Here is an 18,269-nt window from a genome sequence, read left to right on the forward strand (position 1 = left end):
CAATGGGGAAGACAGTACAGGAATACACACAGAAACAGCAGCCTCTCCAAGAACGTCCCAGTTTTAAATCTTGTGGGGGGAAAAATAAGTATGGGTTTTTGAGCAGCTGACACATTGTATGACCTAGCAGGGTTAAAATACACATACACACTCACATACACATGCACAAACAATTGCACATAAACACACAGACCCACAAGCATACCATGAGTACCATAGTATATAGACAAACAAAATAAGGATAGCAATTTAAATTATACAAGAGCTTCTCATCTAAACCATATTGCACATAGTTTGCACACTTGATTAATGCTATAATTCACACGTGTGGATATTTTAAAAGCCTTTTATTTTCAATTTGGCAAAGCGAGCAAAAATGCTGACTACTGGTATTGAGGTAAAGGAGCCTTTGTCTTTACACTGTACCACTCAGAGGAGGGTATGTGATGTTGATGTCTCTTAAAGAGATATTTGATACTTGTGTCTTTACACTAATTCTATTTCCTTGAGCTGCAGGGTGGTGTAGCCTATAAACAGAGAGAGAGAGAGGCGGTCTGTCCAGCCTCAGGTTTCCCATCCTTTCAGTAATCTGCTACAGCACGCCCTACTAAAACTTGTTCTGCAACTCCAGTATAGAGACAACACCACTTCCCCTTCAGGAAGCACAGTCTCAGGTAAATGCTAAACCAGATACCTATTTATGTTTTTTTATGGGGTGTTGTAGGCTACATGTAAATATACCTACATGTTACGTTTTCAACGAGATCTGTGTTTGTTCACTGACTGTAAGATTCCAACAGTTTGATTGCAGGTGAGTCCTGCTGTCTCAAGGTGAGACCATATTGTATTTTAGGATCAACAACTGTGGGCTACCACATCTCATTGTGTGACCTGTAGGCTTACCTTCAGTGGTGACCATGTGACCATTTCCTATCGTTATGTTACTGATCTTACGTATCACCGAAGATCATCTATTATATTGACAAGATAACTGAGTGGCCGCTTTTATTTAACAATGGAAATACACGTCCTCAAAGATGGAAGGCAGGTAGGAGAAGGCGAGATCAGGTGGGACCATTCTAGCCAATGAGAGGGCAGATAAGCATGGTAACGATTGGCACAACTCTGATATAAAGTAGTATTTTTCAAAGTTGCTAAAATGTCATGTGCGTCAATTTCACTTATCAATTGAGCAATTACATTTTTGTTGACCAAATTTAACACTCAATAACCACGTTTCCATCCAGTTTTTATGTGAGTAAAAAAATATATACTGTAGCCTATTAAAAAAAATGACAGCTGTGATCGAAACAGGAAGTTACCGTACCATTTTATAATTGCAGACAGATCATTTGTTCGTTCGACATATGGGAGATCTTGGGTAAAATTAATTATGTAAGAAAGGATGGTGGAAACGCCATTAGGCTGAAATATTGATATAATAACTATCATGTAAAGCTGGGGCGCAACTTTCTCTGGGGACAGTTCTGAAATGGCATTTCTGACCCCCCCCCCCCAGTTTTATCATTGGAATGGGATACAAAACGATGCAACGGTGTGCTTTAGGACCAATGCGGATGCCTCAGAGCGGTGGGGTAGGCTGTTTAGAGTGTTTATCTTGCTGGATACATTTTAAAATAATAATAATAATAAATTATGCCCCCCACCCCCACTTCTTAAACGCAAGTTGCGAGTTGCGCCTCTGATCACGTAAACTTGGAGACCCACCATGACATAGTTTGTGGTCCACTCACTAAGACTCGTCAAACCTTGCCGTTTATTAGGCTACATATGAAATAAATATGATAAACTTCACATGGTGGTGACAAACTGAATTGGTCCACCCACACAGACAGTATCGTGAAGAAGGCGCAGCAGCGCCTCTTCAACCTCAGGAGGCTGAAGAAATTCGGCTTGTCACCAGAAGCACTCACAAACTTCTACAGATGCACAATCGAGAGCATCCTGGCGGGCTGTATCACCGTCTGGTATGGCAACTGCTCCGCCCACAACCGTAAGGCTCTCCAGAGGGTAGTGAGGTCTGCACAACGCATCACCGGTGGCAAACTACCTGCCCTCCAGGACACCTACACCACCTAATGTTACAGGAAGGCCATAAAGATCATCAAGGACAACAACCACCCGAGCCACTGCCTGTTCACCCCGCTATCATCCAGAAGGCGAGGTCAGTACAGGTGCATCAAAGCTGGGACCGAGAGACTGAAAAACAGCTTCTATCTCAAGGCCATCAGACTGTTAAACAGCAACCACTAACATTGAGTGGCTGGTGCCAACACACTGACTCAACTCCAGCCACTTTAATAATGGGAATTGATGGGAAATTATGTAAAATATATCACTAGCCACTTTAAACAATGCTACCTAATATAATGTTTACATACCCTACATTATTCATCTCATATGTATACGTATATACTGTACTCTATATCATCTACTGCATCTTTATGTAATACATGTATCACTAGCCACTTTAACTATGCCACTTTGTTTACATACTCATCTCATATGTATATACTGTACTCGATACCATCTACTGTATCTTGCCTATGCTGCTCTGTACCATCACTCATTCATATATCTTTATGTACATATTCTTTATCCCCTTACACTTGTGTGTTTAAGACAGTAGTTTTGGAATTGTTAGTTAGATTACTTGTTGGTTATTACTGCATTGTCGGAACTAGAAGCACAAGCATTTCGCTACGCTCGCATTAACATCTGCTAACCATGTGTATGTGACAAATAAAATTTGATTTGAATTTGATTTGAAGTGCACGGTGATGAGCTTGATGCTCCTTTCCCAAAAATATCGAGGGTCTTATTCTGGTGACATGTTTATTAATGCTGTTTGACAATTACTGCCGTTTGACAATTACAGATATTCTTGCTTTTATCCATAGTAATCTCATCGTGTAGACGAGCCTACAGTATCTGCAAGGTGCTAACTCGAAAATGTTTCCATAGTAATCTCATCATGTGGACTAGCCTACATGCAGAGCCTACAGTATCTGCAAGGTGCTAACTCGAAAATGTGTCGCCAATTCAAATCACAATTTATTTGATTGGACGGAAACCTAACTAGTGACCTCCACAAAAAATGCCTCCCTCCATAGTCTTATTTTCGTGAACAGATTTTAGGCGAAGTAAACCCATCTCGCTTCTTCCTCTCTGATAGCACATATTGGGTGTAATGATTAGTCCAAACAGTTGCAACGTTTTGCAACAAAAATTAGAGTTTCTATTGGACGAATTCAGGTAGTTCCCGCTCCGTTTCGTTCGCTTCCGTTATAAAAAAACGTTTTGGAAACGTTTTGCAACATAACGTTTGTATAACGTTTTTATATTGACTGCGTAATGAATACGCCCTGCTCTCTATCTGGAGATGGCTACAGGAAAGCCCTAATGTTCTTCCTTCCTTCCATTATACATTCTACAAGAACGTCCTATCTGAATTGGTTGATGCTTGAATACAGTTGTCTGTCTCAAATGGTAAGAATTTCACAATTTTGTTTTACTGCAAAGAATATTCCGTCGCAAAGGGGGGCAACCTTAGCGATGCGTCAATTTATGGAAGCCAGCCGTGTAGGCTGTAGCCTATGTAGGTTGCATCTCGAAGAGTTGGCTGGAAAATCAACAAGGAGATAACAACAACCCTCTCAGGGAGCAGCTGATGCGATCAATTCTGACACATTTGATCTAATAACCACATTACGCGAGTTTTGTGGTTGTAGGCCTAGGTAGATATTTGCCGCATATAGCTGATGTGTTTCACGACCACTTTCACGGTGGAAGCATAGACTATTGGTAGCCTAATATTCATAGGGGGCTATGTATTTGGCCTACTGTTTTAATACTCAATCTATTAAGTTATGCATGTGGTGTTGGCTTTATTTTCAACTATGAATGATATTCGATGCGTTTGATCTTTCCACAGGTCTTACGAATGGAATCGGATAGGCTATGAATAATTGCCGCATCACCTCCTAGACCTAGAGGGAGCCAGACAACAATGTTACGGATCAAGTGCAACATTGTTACAACGGACCAATAACAAGTGTATTATTGCAGACCAATAGCATAACTAATTGCAACATTTTAACACACCAGGTTAAGGCTACATGGCTACCTCGTGTGAAGTCAAAAGGCAAAACTGAAGACAATTCATCCTGAAGTCTGCTAAACAACATCATCAGTGGATGCTGTAAGTTAACGAGAGAGAAGAGCTCAGGTTGCGCTGACTCCTCTATTCATTAGTTGTCTTAACTGAACCATCGCCATGTATAACCCTGCCAACGATGCCGTGGCTGGGTACTCCAGCGGCACCATGACGGAGAAAGACCCGAGCCTGGAGACGACCCTGGGAAGTGCCTACTCACCGGTGGACTACATGAGCATTACCAGCTTCCCCCGGTTACCCGAGGATGACGTGGTTTCCGGGGAAAACACTCTCAAATCACGAAAAGATGACGACAACTTCCTTAGCGAGCAAGACACAGGTAAGAGATCGGTGGATACACAGCAGACAATAAGGTGGTGATTAACCAAACCATCAGTTAGAAGGTCGAGAGAACACTGTCATAGCAGTGACATCTCCTTTACCTTCCTTGTCTGCCAGACAGTCATGTATGATGTTCAATATGTTGTTGTACTCAGAGCCATATACAGTATTTAGATATAAATATATGGGTCTGGTTGTACTTATTCTGGCAACTGCTGCCTGCCTATTTCCCTTCATGCCCATTAAACACTTCCTGAATTGCATTGACCTCTGACCTCAATGTTCCAGACCCAGACCTGTTTCTGAAGTCAGCCCGTCTACAGCGTCTCCCGTCCTCTGCCTCTGACCTGGCCAGCCATGACATCACACCCCTGCGGGAGACCACCAGAGACCCCTTAGCGGAGGGCTGTGCCTGCCAGAGAGATGGCCTCACTGTCATCATCACAGCCTGCCTCACCTTTGCCACAGGAGTCACTATTGCTCTCATCATGCAGATCTACTTCGGAGACCCACAGGTGTGTTGTGTGTGTGTCTGACTTCCGCCCATCTTCCTCTCTTTACCCTCGACCCATCTCTCTGTCTCCCCATCTTCTCCCATTCTCTCTCCACCCTCATTCCCTCCCCCAATCTAAGTGTATTCCCTCTCCTCTTCCCTGTGTGTCAGATCTTTAACCAGGGGGCGGTGGTGACTGACGTGGCCCAGTGTACATCTCTGGGCTTCGAGGCCCTGGAGAAGCAAGGCTCCAGTGTGGATGCTGCCATCGCTGCTGCTCTCTGCCTGGGCATCATACACCCACACACCTCCGGCATCGGCGGGTGAGTCTTCACACGTCACACCAGCAGGTCATCACCAGCAATAGATAGTCAATGGGATTAGGTGGATCCTAATCAAAGTGTGAGTTATGTCCCCCTCGATCTGCAAGAAGAGGATGTGCTTATTGCTGTTGAACAACACTGATCTTTGTTATTTGCAGTGGAGGCGTGATGCTAGTGCATGACATCCGTAGGAACGAGAGCAGGGTCATAGACTTCAGTGAGACAGCGCCCTCTGCCATCCTGGAGGACATGTTACAGACCAACCTGGAGCTCAAGGTAAGAGTCTCATCATAACCTCAGGCCATGCTTGAGAGCATCAAAACCGTAATGTACCATGGGTAAATTGTGACTGACATGTCTGATCTACAAAAAATATTGAGTCGTTACTTATGATGCAAGGTGATTTGTAGATCAGTCAGTCGGCAGTCGCCGGCAGTCTTTATGATGCTCTCGAACACGGCCTTAGTCTACAGCTAAAGGTCAAGTGTTGTGTCAGCCTGGAGTTCTGGTATTTGTAGTCACGGGAAATGTTCACTATCTCTGTTCCAGCCTGGCCTGATGGTTGGAGTTCCAGGCATGCTCAGTGGTATGCACCAGGCCCACCAACTTTACGGAAGGTAAAGTGAAGTCTCCATGGCTTTTTATCTCTGATGAAGTCACTTTGTCTTAGAGCTTTGAAGCTCAGTAGCCCCAGTTAAATTCCACAGGGTTTAATAGGCTCTGGATGTCTCCTTGCTCCAGTTTAGCGCACACAGACAGTCCCGACTCTTTGATTGGGTTAATCAGGAGTAGAGTGTTATTCTCTGTATCAGCCTTGAACAAGGGGACTCTTAGTCCATCTCCTGTACAGTGGAGCTATAATTACTCCAGTGATACATGGTCATTATCGTGGCTCAGTTGGAGGAGTGGGGTGCAGCGTTGAACAAAGCTGTGGGTTTGATTACAATGTTGTCTACATACACTAAATATAGCTATGCACAAATGTTGGATCTTAATTTGATCACTCTTTTTTTGCTGATTTTTTTTGTACACAGCAGGAAATGCAAACTTATAGTGTATTTGAGTCTTAAAAACGCTTCTAACGTTTGTAATTTCCACTTTGAAATTTCAGAGTTGATTTGTCCTAGCGAAAAATTAATCACCCTCTACAGAAATGTCCATTTAATTATCATTCACATAATAATTCACATTTCTTGTTGCTGTAGAATAATTTTTCTGCCGTAGCAAAATGGCTCAAATTAAGATCCTACCTCTGCAAGTGGCTTTGGATACAAATGTCTGTTAAACCATATTTGGTTACAGATTTAGGACATAAAATGTAATGATAACACAATCCAAACGGACATTTTTTTCACAGAATGCCTTGGAAGGATGTAGTCACCATGGCAGCAGATGTGGCCAGAAGTGGTTTCAATGTTACACATGACCTGGGTAAGCATGAGGAATTGATATTATGCTAAACATATGCATCGGTGCTCCTTAGATCAGTGTCTAGGGGCAACTTCATCCTACTCTGTATCCCCCCTTCTCTCTAGCTGAGGCCCTGGCCAAGGTCAAGGACAAGAATGTGTCGGAGGCTTTCCGTGCCCTGTTTCTCCCCAATGGTCAGCCTCCCCTCTCCGGCCTGTTCTCCCGACGACCCGACCTGGCCGCCATCTTGGACGCTGTGGCAGCCAATGGGATTGCAGAGTTCTACAGTGGAAACCTGACCCAGGAAATGGCAGCCGCAGTAAGCAGCTCCTCTGTCTCCCAGCCGTCAGCCTCTGGCATTGTATAAGCACTCATAAATACTGTATTGGCTTCACTTTAAAATATATGCTCTGGGTAGACGTAGCACTTAGGGACATCTCTAGGATCAGCTTACCTTCTCTAAATCCTAACCTTAACCATTAGGAGGGGTAAGCGTAATACTGTCCTTGGATCAGTGTATAGGGGTAACTTCATCCTGCTCCAAAAGATCCGGCTTCTCGTGACGTCTCTTGGTTATTCCTTATTCATAGGGATCTAGTCAGCTTTATTCCATCAGCATAACTCTTGCCAGAATGGAAAGGTATTATCATGTGTTTCATGTATTTAAGCGATAAGGCCCAAGGGAGTGTGGTATATGGCCAATATACCACGTCTAAGGGCTGTTCTTAAGCACGATGCAATGCAGAGTACCTGAAAACAGCCATTAGCCACGGTATTTTGGCCATATACCACAAACCCCTGATGTGCCTTATTGCTATTATAAGGTGATTACCAACATAATTAGAGCAGTACAAATAAATGAGAGCAGTAAAAATACATGTTTTGTCATACCCTTGGTATACGGTCTGATATACCACGTCTGTCAGACAATCATCATTCAAGGCTTGAAACACCCAAATCATGTATTTTCTAACAGGTGCAAGCCAGAGGAGGAGTTCTCTCTGAGGAGGACTTTGGGAATTACACCACTGTCCTACAGCAGCCAGCCGAGAGTTTCTATCAGGGTAAATATAAGGTTCCCTTTGAACAAATATCTTTTCACGATTATATTGTGATGATGCATCCTCACTCCCAATTCTTGCCAGATGTGATATTTGAACCTGCAACCTTGCGGCTAAATGCATCCATTTCTCTGTTGTTGATGTTGTGTAGGGCACCATGTGATGGCAGCCCCAGCCCCCAGTGCAGGAGCAGCTCTGATCACAGCTCTGAACATTCTGGAAGGCTACAACATCACCAGCCAGGTCCCGCGCAACAGCACCTACCACTGGATTGCTGAGGTACTTCACCCGATTTCATTTACATGACTGATGAAAATACTTGGTTGTCAACCTGATCATTGAGTTAATCCGTAATGGTTGTTGATTACTACATGCATCCTATAGTAAAGGTTAACCCTGTATACTGTGGTGTCTACAGCATGTACAGTCGTGGCCAAAAGTTTTGAGAATGATACAAATATTAATATTCACAAAGTCTGCTGCCTCAGTTTGTATAATGGCAATTTGGTGTGAGTGTTGACGAGGACAAGGCTGGAGATCACTCTGTCATGCTGATTGAGTTCAAATAACAGACTGGAAGCTTTAAAAGAAGGGTGGTGCTTGGAACCGTTGTTCTTCCTCTGTCAAATATGGTTACCTGCAAGGAAACACGTGCCGTCATCATTGCTTTGCACAAAAAGGGCTTCACAGGCAAGGATATTGCTGCCAGTAAGATTGCACCTAAATCGGATCATCAAGAACTTCAAGGAGAGTGGTTCAATTGTTGTGAAGAAGGCTTCAGTGCGCCCAAGAAAGTCCAGCAAGCGTCAGGACCGTCTCCTAAAGTTGATTCAGCTGCGGGATCGGGGCACCACCAGTACAGAGCTTGCTCAGGAATGGCAGCAGGCAGGTGTGAGTGCATCTGCATGCACAGTGAGGTGAAGACTTTTGGAGGATGGCCTGGTGTCAAGAAGGGCAGAAAAGAAGCCACTTCTCTCCAGGAAAAACATCAGGGACAGACTGATATTCTGCAAAAGGTACAGGGATTGGACTGCTGAGGACTGGGGTAAAGTCATTTCCTCTGATGAATCCCCTTTCCGATTGTTTGGGGCATCCGTAAAAAAGCTTGTCTGTCTGGAGAAGACAAGCTGAGCGCTACCATCAGTCCTGTGTCATGCCAACAGTAAAGCATCCTGAGACCATTCATGTGTGGGGTTGCTTCTCAGCCAAGGGACTGGGCTCACTCACAATTTTGCCTAAGAACACAGCCATGAATAAAGAATGGCACCAACACATCCTCCGAGAGCAACTTCTCCCAACCATCCAGGAACAGTTTGGTGATGAACAAGGCCTTTTCCAGCATGATGGAGCACCTTGCCGTAAGGAAAAGTGATAACTAAGTGGCTCGGGGAACAAAACATATATATTTTGGGTCCATGGCCAGGAAACTCCCCAGACCTTAATCCCATTGAGAACTTGTGGTCAATCCTCAAGAGGCGGGTGGACAAACAAAAACCCACAAATTCTGACAAACTCCAAGCATTAATTATGCAAGAATGGGCTGCCATCAGTCAGGATGTGGCCCAGAAGTTAATTGACAGCATGCCAGGGTGGATTGCAGAGCTCTTGAAAGAGAAGGGTCAACACTGCAAATATTGACTCTTTGCATCAACTTCATGTAATTGTCAATAAAAGCCTTTGACATGTATGAAATGCTTGTAATTATACTTCAGTATTCCATAGTAACATCTGACAAAAATATCTAAAGACACCGAAGCAGCAAACTTTGGAAATTAATATTTGTGTCATTCTCAAAACTTTTGGCCACAACTGTACTGTATCTGTAAAGCATGGCTACTTCTGTCATTGTCACTTACCAATGTCTCTGTCCAGTCTCTGAAGATTGCTGTGGCCCTGGCCAGTGGGCTGGGAGACCCCATGTATGACTCTTCCATCTCAGACATGGTCACACAGATGCTCAGGTAGGTTCTTCTTGATCAACACAATACATCATCAGACACTGTGATCAAACAAAATAAGATGATTGAGACATGAATCAGTGTGAAGCGTGAACATCAGACCCCTGTGATGTTTTGAACCATCATAAAGCTGGCTAACCTGTTGATTCCTTGACCTGTGGTCCTCCAGTAAGTCCCAGGCAGTGCTGCTCCGCCAGATGATCAATGATTCCCAGGCATTCCCCCCGGGTCACTACACGCCCTCGTACGCCCTGGAGGAGGGCGCCGTGGCCAGTCAGGTCATGGTTATGGGGCCTGACGACTTCATTGTCTCTGTCATGAGGTATACCAAGAAACATGCTAGCAGATACCATAGACTTCCAGTCATTGCGTCAATGCTAGTTAGCGTTGGCTCTCAAAACTACCTCTAACTTCCTTCATACTGGACACTGAGACATAAAAATTATATCCATGAGTTCATCTGACTCAGGGGAAGTATATAAAGGGCTTCATCTGACTGAGTCAGTAGATAAAGGGCTTCATCTGACTCTGGGTCAGTAGATAAAGGGCTTCATCTGACTCTGGGTCCGTAGATAAAGGGCTTCATCTGACTCTGGGAAAGTAGATAAAGGGCTTCATCTGACTCTGGGTCAGTAGATAAAGGGCTTCATCTGACTCTGGGTCAGTAGATAAAGGGCTTCATCTGACTCTGGGTCAGTAGATAAAGGGCTTCATCTGACTCTGGGTCAGTAGATAAAGGGCCTCGTTGCCAAAATCCCAAAGTATCCCTTTAACCTCAGAGACATTATTAATCAAAAATGTTTGTTCCTATCTATTGAGTTAATAATCCTGGACTTTGAAGGTTTGTGCAATGGAGTGAAGTACTGAAGTAAAAATACTTTAAAGTACCTCTTAAGTAGTTTTTTGGGGTATCTGTACTTTACTTTACTATTTATATTTTTGATTACTATTACTTTTACTCCGCAACATTCCTAAAGAAAATAATGTACTTTTTACTCCATACTTTTTCTCTGACTTCCAAAAGTCCTGCGAAGTATTCAAAATGTAAATAGTACATGTCTAATGACATCCCTGGTCATCCCTACTGCCTCTGATCTGGCAGACTCACTTAACAGAGAACATCCCTGATCATCCCTACTGCCTCTGATCTGGCAGACTCACTAAACAGAGAACATCCCTGGTCATCCCTACTGCCTCTGATCTGGCAGACTCACTAAACAGAGAACATCCCTGGTCATCCCTACTGCCTCTGATCTGGCAGACTCACTTAACAGAGAACATCCCTGATCATCCCTACTGCCTCTGATCTGGCAGACTCACTTAACAGAGAACATCCCTGGTCATCCCTACTGCCTCTGATCTGGCAGACTCACTAAACAGAGAACATCCCTGATCATCCCTACTGCCTCTGATCTGGCAGACTCACTTTACAGAGAACATCCCTGGTCATCCCTACTGCCTCTGATCTGGCAGACTCACTAAACAGAGAACATCCCTGATCAATCCTACTGCCTCTGATCTGGCATACTCACTTAACAGAGAACATCCCTGGTCATCCCTACTGCCTCTGATCTGGCACTCACTTAACAGAGAACATCCCTGATCATCCCTACTGCCTCTGATCTGGCAGACTCACTTTACAGAGAACATCCCTGGTCATCCCTACTGCCTCTGATCTGGCAGACTCACTAAACAGAGAACATCCCTGGTCATCCCTACTGCCTCTGATCTGGCAGACTCACTAAACAGAGAACATCCCAGGTCATCCCTACTGCCTCTGATCTGGCAGACTCACTAAACAGAGAACATCCCTGGTCATCCCCACTGCCTATGATCTGGCAGACTCACTAAACAGAGAACATCCCAGGTCATCCCTACTGCCTCTGATCTGGCAGACTCACTAAACAGAGAACATCCCTGGTCATCCCTACTGCCTCTGATCTGGCAGACTCACTAAACAGAGAACATCCCTGGTCATCCCTACTGCCTCTGATCTGGCAGACTCACTAAACAGAGAACATCCCTGGTCATCCCTACTGCCTCTGATCTGGCAGACTCACTAAACAGAGAACATCCCTGGTCATCCCTACTGCCTCTGATCTGGCAGACTCACTAAACAGAGAACATCCCTGGTCATCCCTACTGCCTCTGATCTGGCAGACTCACTAAACAGAGAACATCCCTGGTCATCCCTACTGCCTCTGATCTGGCAGACTCACTAAACAGAGATGCTTAGTTTGTAAATGATGTCTGAGTGTTAAAGTGTCCCCCTGGCTTTCCGTAAATTAAAAAAACAGGAAAACCGTGCCGTCTGGTTTGCTAAATATAAAGAATTTGAGATGATTTATACTTTTACTTTTGATACTTAAGTATATTTTAGTGATTACATGTACTTGTAATACTTAAATACATTTAAAACCAGATACTTTTACTCAAGTAGTATTTTACTGTGCGACTTTCACTTTTACTTGAGTCATTTTCTATTAAGGTATCTTTACTTTTACTCAAGTATGACAATTGGGTACTTTTTCCACCATTGGGTTTGAGTCAAGTTGCTTATGTATAACTCGGGTTAGGATTCGGTCCAATATCAGCCAAATAGTCATGATTATATTCAGATGCTGTGTGCTTTGTTCAGAAAAAGAGGACGGTGTAATATGTTTGATCTATTACTGTAAATGTTATTGCAGTTGTTGACTATACATATTTGATGATTGTAAGACGGTTGGCGTTATCTCTGCAATCTCCCTTTAGCTCCTTGAACCGTCCGTTTGGGAGTAGGATAGTGACACCGTCTGGGATCCTATTGAACAGCCAGATCCTGGACTTCTCATGGTCCAACAAGACCCAGACCTCTCAGACTCCAAACCCGGTACCACTGCCTGTCATATAATGGACTGGTTTTTATCTTTGACTTGGATTTAATCAATCAATACCAGGGTTTCCCAAACTCGGTCCTGCCCCCCTCATGATGGGTTGATTATTTGAATCAGCTGTGTAGTACTAGGGCAAAAACCAAAATGTGCACCCAGGCCAGGACTGAGTTTGGGAAACCTTGATCTAAACCACCAGTTATTGGGCATATGAATAACCCTCTCTCTGCTGTCTGTCTGCAGCATAATGTCATTCAGCCTGGTAAGAGGCCCCTGTCCTTCCTGGTGCCCACGGCAGTGAGGCCTCGCCTGGGTTTGTGTGGCACCTATGTGGCCCTGGGATCCTCCAACGGGGACCGAGCCCTCAGTGGCATCACCCAGGTGTTGATGAACGTCCTGTCCTCTCGTAAAAACCTGAGTGATAGTTTGGCGTATGGTAGACTCCACCCACAGCTGCAACCCGACACACTCTTGGTGGACTGTGAGTATGGCCTTCAGAAATAGTTTCTAACTTTGTCGCTGTTTCATCCACAAATAATCACATATCCATTCATATACTGTATGTCTAAATACTAAACTTGTTTTTCATCTTTATTCCTTCTTTCCCTCTTTCAGCTGAGTTCCTGGAGGAGGATGTGGAGGTGCTGCAGTTCAAAGGTCACCAGGTGCAGAGGGTAGACGTCCTCTCATTGGTGGAGGGCACCAGGAGGACCAATGACCTCATCATCGGGGTGAAGGACCCGCGTAGTGCAGACGCCTCGGCCCTCACCATGTCCATGAACATGCCCTAGCCTTCCTTTATGACAGGGTTGGGTGAGTGACAGGAGGGAATGTAGGGGCGAGGGATCCAAAAGGGAAGCAGAGGGTTTTGAGGAGTATGAAGGACAAATGTCTATATATGAGGCCAGTATTTTGGAGGAAAATGATGCTCGAAAGGGCTGATATTCCACCAAAGGGCTGATATTCCCAAAGGGACTGATACAAACGGAATTATTATGGACAGGTATGAAGGAGGGATACTAAGGGATATTAAGAAGAGGAGTAGAGGTGGAGGAAATGGAGGGGTGTGGAGCAGTCTTTGGGTGTCCTGGAGAAATGTGTAATGAGTCTTTGAAACAGGTTATACCCTCCTACTCACACGGGGTGTAGCATGCTGTGTGTTTTCGGTTGTCTTTTGCCAGGCACATTTCACTGTAAATCCACTGGGATATGGCTATGCTCACACACACTTGAGAGGACGGAAACTGAAATGGCTCCTTCCACCACCACACACACACACACAATCCTACATACGCACGCATTCATTCCTTTGCACACATAACACACACAGATGGCATGCTTACGTCTAGATTCTCCTCAGTGGCCCATTTAACTTAGCTGAGCATACCCCTGCCTGTCGTTATACTTCCACTCATTCAAAATGGCGGCGAATGCCAGTGCATATAAAATCATATGGGTTTGATCTGCTCAGTTCCATTATCTTCCCTTGTGAACACTCAGGAGTTGGCTAGTCACATACTGACACACCTTGATTTATGCTTAGACCACCTGTTTACTGTGTGCATTTGTATGGGCAGTGAGTCAGTGACTGAGTCAGTGACTGTCCTTAATCAGATTCTTGTGGCTTGAGTCTAAAGGTGTAGTAGCTTGTAGATATCTAACCTGTTACGAACAATCACTAGGTTACTAGATGCCATTTTGTAAAGAATAGAGATCATATTCTTATCTCAAAAAAGAGTGGATACCGCACACTACTCTTCACTGAATGTCGTCCGTCCTCACTTCAATATTGAATGTTATTTATTGCTAGTACTAATGGGTTTAAATAATGTATTATTATTTAAGGTGTTCTGGGGTAATGACTGGAAAGGGAGTAGTTTAAAAGCTTATTGCAAACATTTTTTTAGAAAGGATATTTTTAGAATGAATGGTCAGAGTGACCAGGTTATGAACAATTGCTCGTACGATGGTTTTGTCTATTTATATTAGCATATTTTGCTTATACTTTGTCATTTGCACAGATGTTTTTTCGCTTGAGACAACACTTGCGCTATCTGATTTACTTTTTAATATATTGAATGATTATTGTATTTTAGTGAAACAGTAGACGTTAGTCTTTGTGCCCATATTGCTGTGTCAATGGGCTATTGATTATAGCACGTATGAAAAGACTCTCCCTTTGTATTCCAAAATGCTACCACAGGCCAATTCTTCTCCCTAGCCTCAGTTGATTAACTGACCATTGTGCTAATACCTCAATAGATGTGGCTGTTTTCAATCTAATTTGAAAATGCCAATAACCATGATAAAACACTGCTTGGTTACATAAGTAGTCATTGATGCCATTATGAAGCATTAAATAAAATGCATATTTTATTTTCTCTTTTGTTGAGCAATGACTGGCCTATACATGGGCTCTGTTTTCTGTGATGCTATTTGCCTTTCCTTCTCCTTTGTCTTAAATTTTAACGTCCACTTGTTTGCACAGTAACAAGGTTGTTTGTATACGCTACGCATTATGTACTTTGTATTGAAAAGTAAGAATTCACACTGGAAGAAACACTGTATAGGAGGGCCCAGTTATGGAATAAATATGTTTACACAGAAATGTGTATATAAGGATGGAATTACTGTTACTATGTTTTTTAAATTAATTATATTTTTAGACATACTGAACTGTCATTAAATGTATTATCAAAATATAAACGATAAAGGTAATCAAATGGATGTATCAATATCACATTTAAACATGTGGTTCAAATTATTTAACTTCAAACAAATGTGAGAAATCATAAACTAGGAACCCAGTGAAAATCTTTTAAGTTCAGGATTTATTTGTCACATGCACAAGTACAGTGAAATGCTTAACTTGCAAGCCCTACACAAGTGTAGAATTCAATATAAAAAAGTATAAGTAATAAGGGAGCTGTACTGAACAAAAATATAAACGCAACAATTTCAATGATTTTACTGAGTTACAGTTCATATAAGGAAATCATTCCATTTAAATAAATGTTTTAAGCCCAAATCTATGGATTTAACATGACTGGGCAGGGGCACTGCCATGGGTGGGCCTGGGAGGGAATAGGGACACCAACTTGTGAGCCAAGCCCAGCCAATCAGAATGAGTCTTTCCACACTAAAAGGCTTCATTACAGACATAAATATTCCTCCGTTTCCTTAGCTGCCCGGGTGGCAGGTCTCAGACAATCCTGCACATAAAGAAGCCTGATGTGGAGGTCCTGAGCTGGCATGATTACATGTGATCTGCCGTTGTGAGGCCGGTTGAACGTGCTGCCAAATTCTCTGAAACAACGGAGGCGGCTTATGGTAGAGAAATTAACATTAAAATCTCTGGCAACAGCTCTGGTAGACATTCTTGCAGTCAGCATGCCAATGTCATGCTCCTTCAAATCTTGAGACATCTGTAGCATTATTGTGTGACAAACCTGGCCATTTTAAGTGGCCTTTTATTGTCTCCAGCACAAGGTGTACCTGTGTAATGATCATGCTGTTTAATCCGCTTCTTGATATGCCACACCTGTCAGGTGGAAGGATTATCTTGGCAAAGGAGAAACGCTCACTAACAGGGATGTCAACGCACAGATTTTTGTGCATATGGAACATTTCTGTGATCTTTTATTTCAGCTCATGAAACATGGGACCAACACTTTACATGCTGCATTTATATTTTTGTTCAGTATACATGACCGGTCAAAAGTTTTAGAACACCTACTCATTCAAAGGTTTTCATTTTATTTTTTACTATTTTCTACTTTGTAGAATAATAGTGAAGACATCAACTATGAAATAACACATGGAATGTACTTAACAAAAAAGTATGTCAAGATGTGTATGAAGGCGAAGTCAGGTGCAGGAGAGAAGAGTATGATAAATAAAGCGCACTTTATTATAGTTCCAAAACGGGGGCACAACAAAACAAACGCACTCAAAAAAACGGAACAATAAAGTAAAGCGCTAAACGAACATCACTAGACATGAAAACAATTACACACAAAACATGATGGGAAACAGAGGTTTGAATACAAGTAGATTGATTGGGGAAATGAAAACCAGGTGTGTATGAAAACAAGACAAGACAAATGGATATATGAAAAATAGAGCGGCGATGGCTAGAAAGCCGGTGACGTGGACCGCCGAACGCCACCCGAACAAGGAGAGGAGCCGACTTCGGCGGAAGTCGTGACAAAGTGTTAAACAAATAAATATATACAGTGCCTTGCGAAAGTATTCGGCCCCCTTGAACTTTGCAACCTTTTGCCACATTTCAGGCTTCAAACATAAAGATATAAAACTGTATTTTTTTGTGAAGAATCAACAACAAGTGGGACACAATCATGAAGTGGAACGACATTTATTGGATATTTCAAACTTTTTTAACAAATCAAAAACTGAAAAATTGGGCGTGCAAAATTATTCAGCCCAATTACTGTCAGTGCTGCAAACTCACTCCAGAAGTTCAGTGAGGATCTCTGAATGATCCAATGTTGACCTAAATGACTAATGATGATAAAGACAATCCACCTATGTGTAATCAAGTCTCCGTATAAATGCACCTGCACTGTGATAGTCTCAGAGGTCCGTTAAAAGCGCAGAGAGCATCATGAAGGACAAAGAACACACCAGGCAGGTCCGAGATACTGTTGTGAAGAAGTTTAAAGTTGGATTTGGATACAAAAAGATTTCCCAAGCTTTAAACATCCCAAGGAGCACCGTGCAAGCGATAATATTGAAATGGAAGGAGTATCAGACCACTGCAAATCTACCAAGACCTGGCCGTCCCTCGAAACTTTCAGCTCATACAAGGAGAAGACTGATCAGAGATGCAGCCAAGAGGCCCATGATCACTCTGGATGAACTGCAGAGATCTACAGCTGAGGTGGGAGACTCTGTCCATAGGACAACAATCAGTCGTATATTGCACAAATCTGGCCTTTATGGAAGTGGCAAGAAGAAAGCCATTTCTTAAAGATATCCATAAAAAGTGTTGTTTAAAGTTTGCCACAAGCCACCTGGGAGACACACCAAACATGTGGAAGAAGGTGCTCTGGTCAGATGAAACCAAAATTGAACTTTTTGGCAACAATGCAAAACGTTATGTTTGGCGTAAAAGCAACACAGCTCATCACAATGAACACACCATCCCCACTGTCAAACATGGTGGTGGCAGCATCATGGTTTGGGCCTGCTTTTCTTCAGCAGGGACAGGGAAGATGGTTAAAATTGATGGGAAGATGGATGGAGCCAAATACAGGACCATTCTGGAAGAAAACATGATGGAGTCTGCAAAAGACCTGAGACTGGGACGGAGATTTGTCTTCCAACAAGACAATGATCCAAAACATAAAGCAAAATCTACAATGGAATTGTTCAAAAATAAACATATCCAGGTGTTAGAATGGCCAAGTCAAAGTCCAGACCTGAATCCAATCGAGAATCTGTGGAAAGAACTGAAAACTGCTGTTCAACAATGCTCTCCATCCAACCTGACTGAGCTCGAGCTGTTTTGCAAGGAGGAATGGGAAAAAATTTCAGTCTCTCGATGTGCAAAACTGATAGAGACATACCCCAAGCGAATTACAGCTGTAATCGCAGCAAAAGGTGGCGCTAC

At 43.1% G+C, this 18,269-nt stretch overlaps 1 protein-coding gene across 4 annotated transcripts; it reads left to right on the plus strand.

Annotated features, from left to right (window-relative positions):
* Nucleotides 1–10: 10 nt before the first annotated feature.
* On the plus strand, nt 11–15,264 carry LOC135527869 (glutathione hydrolase 7). Of its 4 annotated transcripts, XM_064956490.1 has the most exons (16): nt 11–674; nt 1,853–2,185; nt 3,956–4,517; nt 4,808–5,034; nt 5,184–5,335; nt 5,494–5,611; nt 5,885–5,952; nt 6,693–6,766; nt 6,871–7,064; nt 7,722–7,809; nt 7,958–8,085; nt 9,679–9,767; nt 9,934–10,086; nt 12,519–12,636; nt 12,881–13,118; nt 13,253–15,264. In XM_064956490.1, the coding sequence occupies exons 3-16, from the start codon at nt 4,298–4,300 to the stop codon at nt 13,426–13,428; spliced, it is 2,043 nt and encodes a 680-aa protein (XP_064812562.1). In that variant the 5' UTR covers nt 11–674; nt 1,853–2,185; nt 3,956–4,297; the 3' UTR covers nt 13,429–15,264. The 4 variants fall into 4 exon arrangements, with proteins under 4 accessions (XP_064812562.1, XP_064812559.1, XP_064812563.1 ...); XM_064956487.1 differs by lacking the exon at nt 1,853–2,185; XM_064956491.1 differs by lacking the exons at nt 11–674; nt 1,853–2,185 and adding an exon at nt 689–811.
* Nucleotides 15,265–18,269: the final 3,005 nt, after the last annotated feature.

This window comes from Oncorhynchus masou, chromosome 33 (genome assembly GCF_036934945.1).
Source record: "Oncorhynchus masou masou isolate Uvic2021 chromosome 33, UVic_Omas_1.1, whole genome shotgun sequence".
NCBI lineage: Eukaryota > Metazoa > Chordata > Actinopteri > Salmoniformes > Salmonidae > Oncorhynchus > Oncorhynchus masou.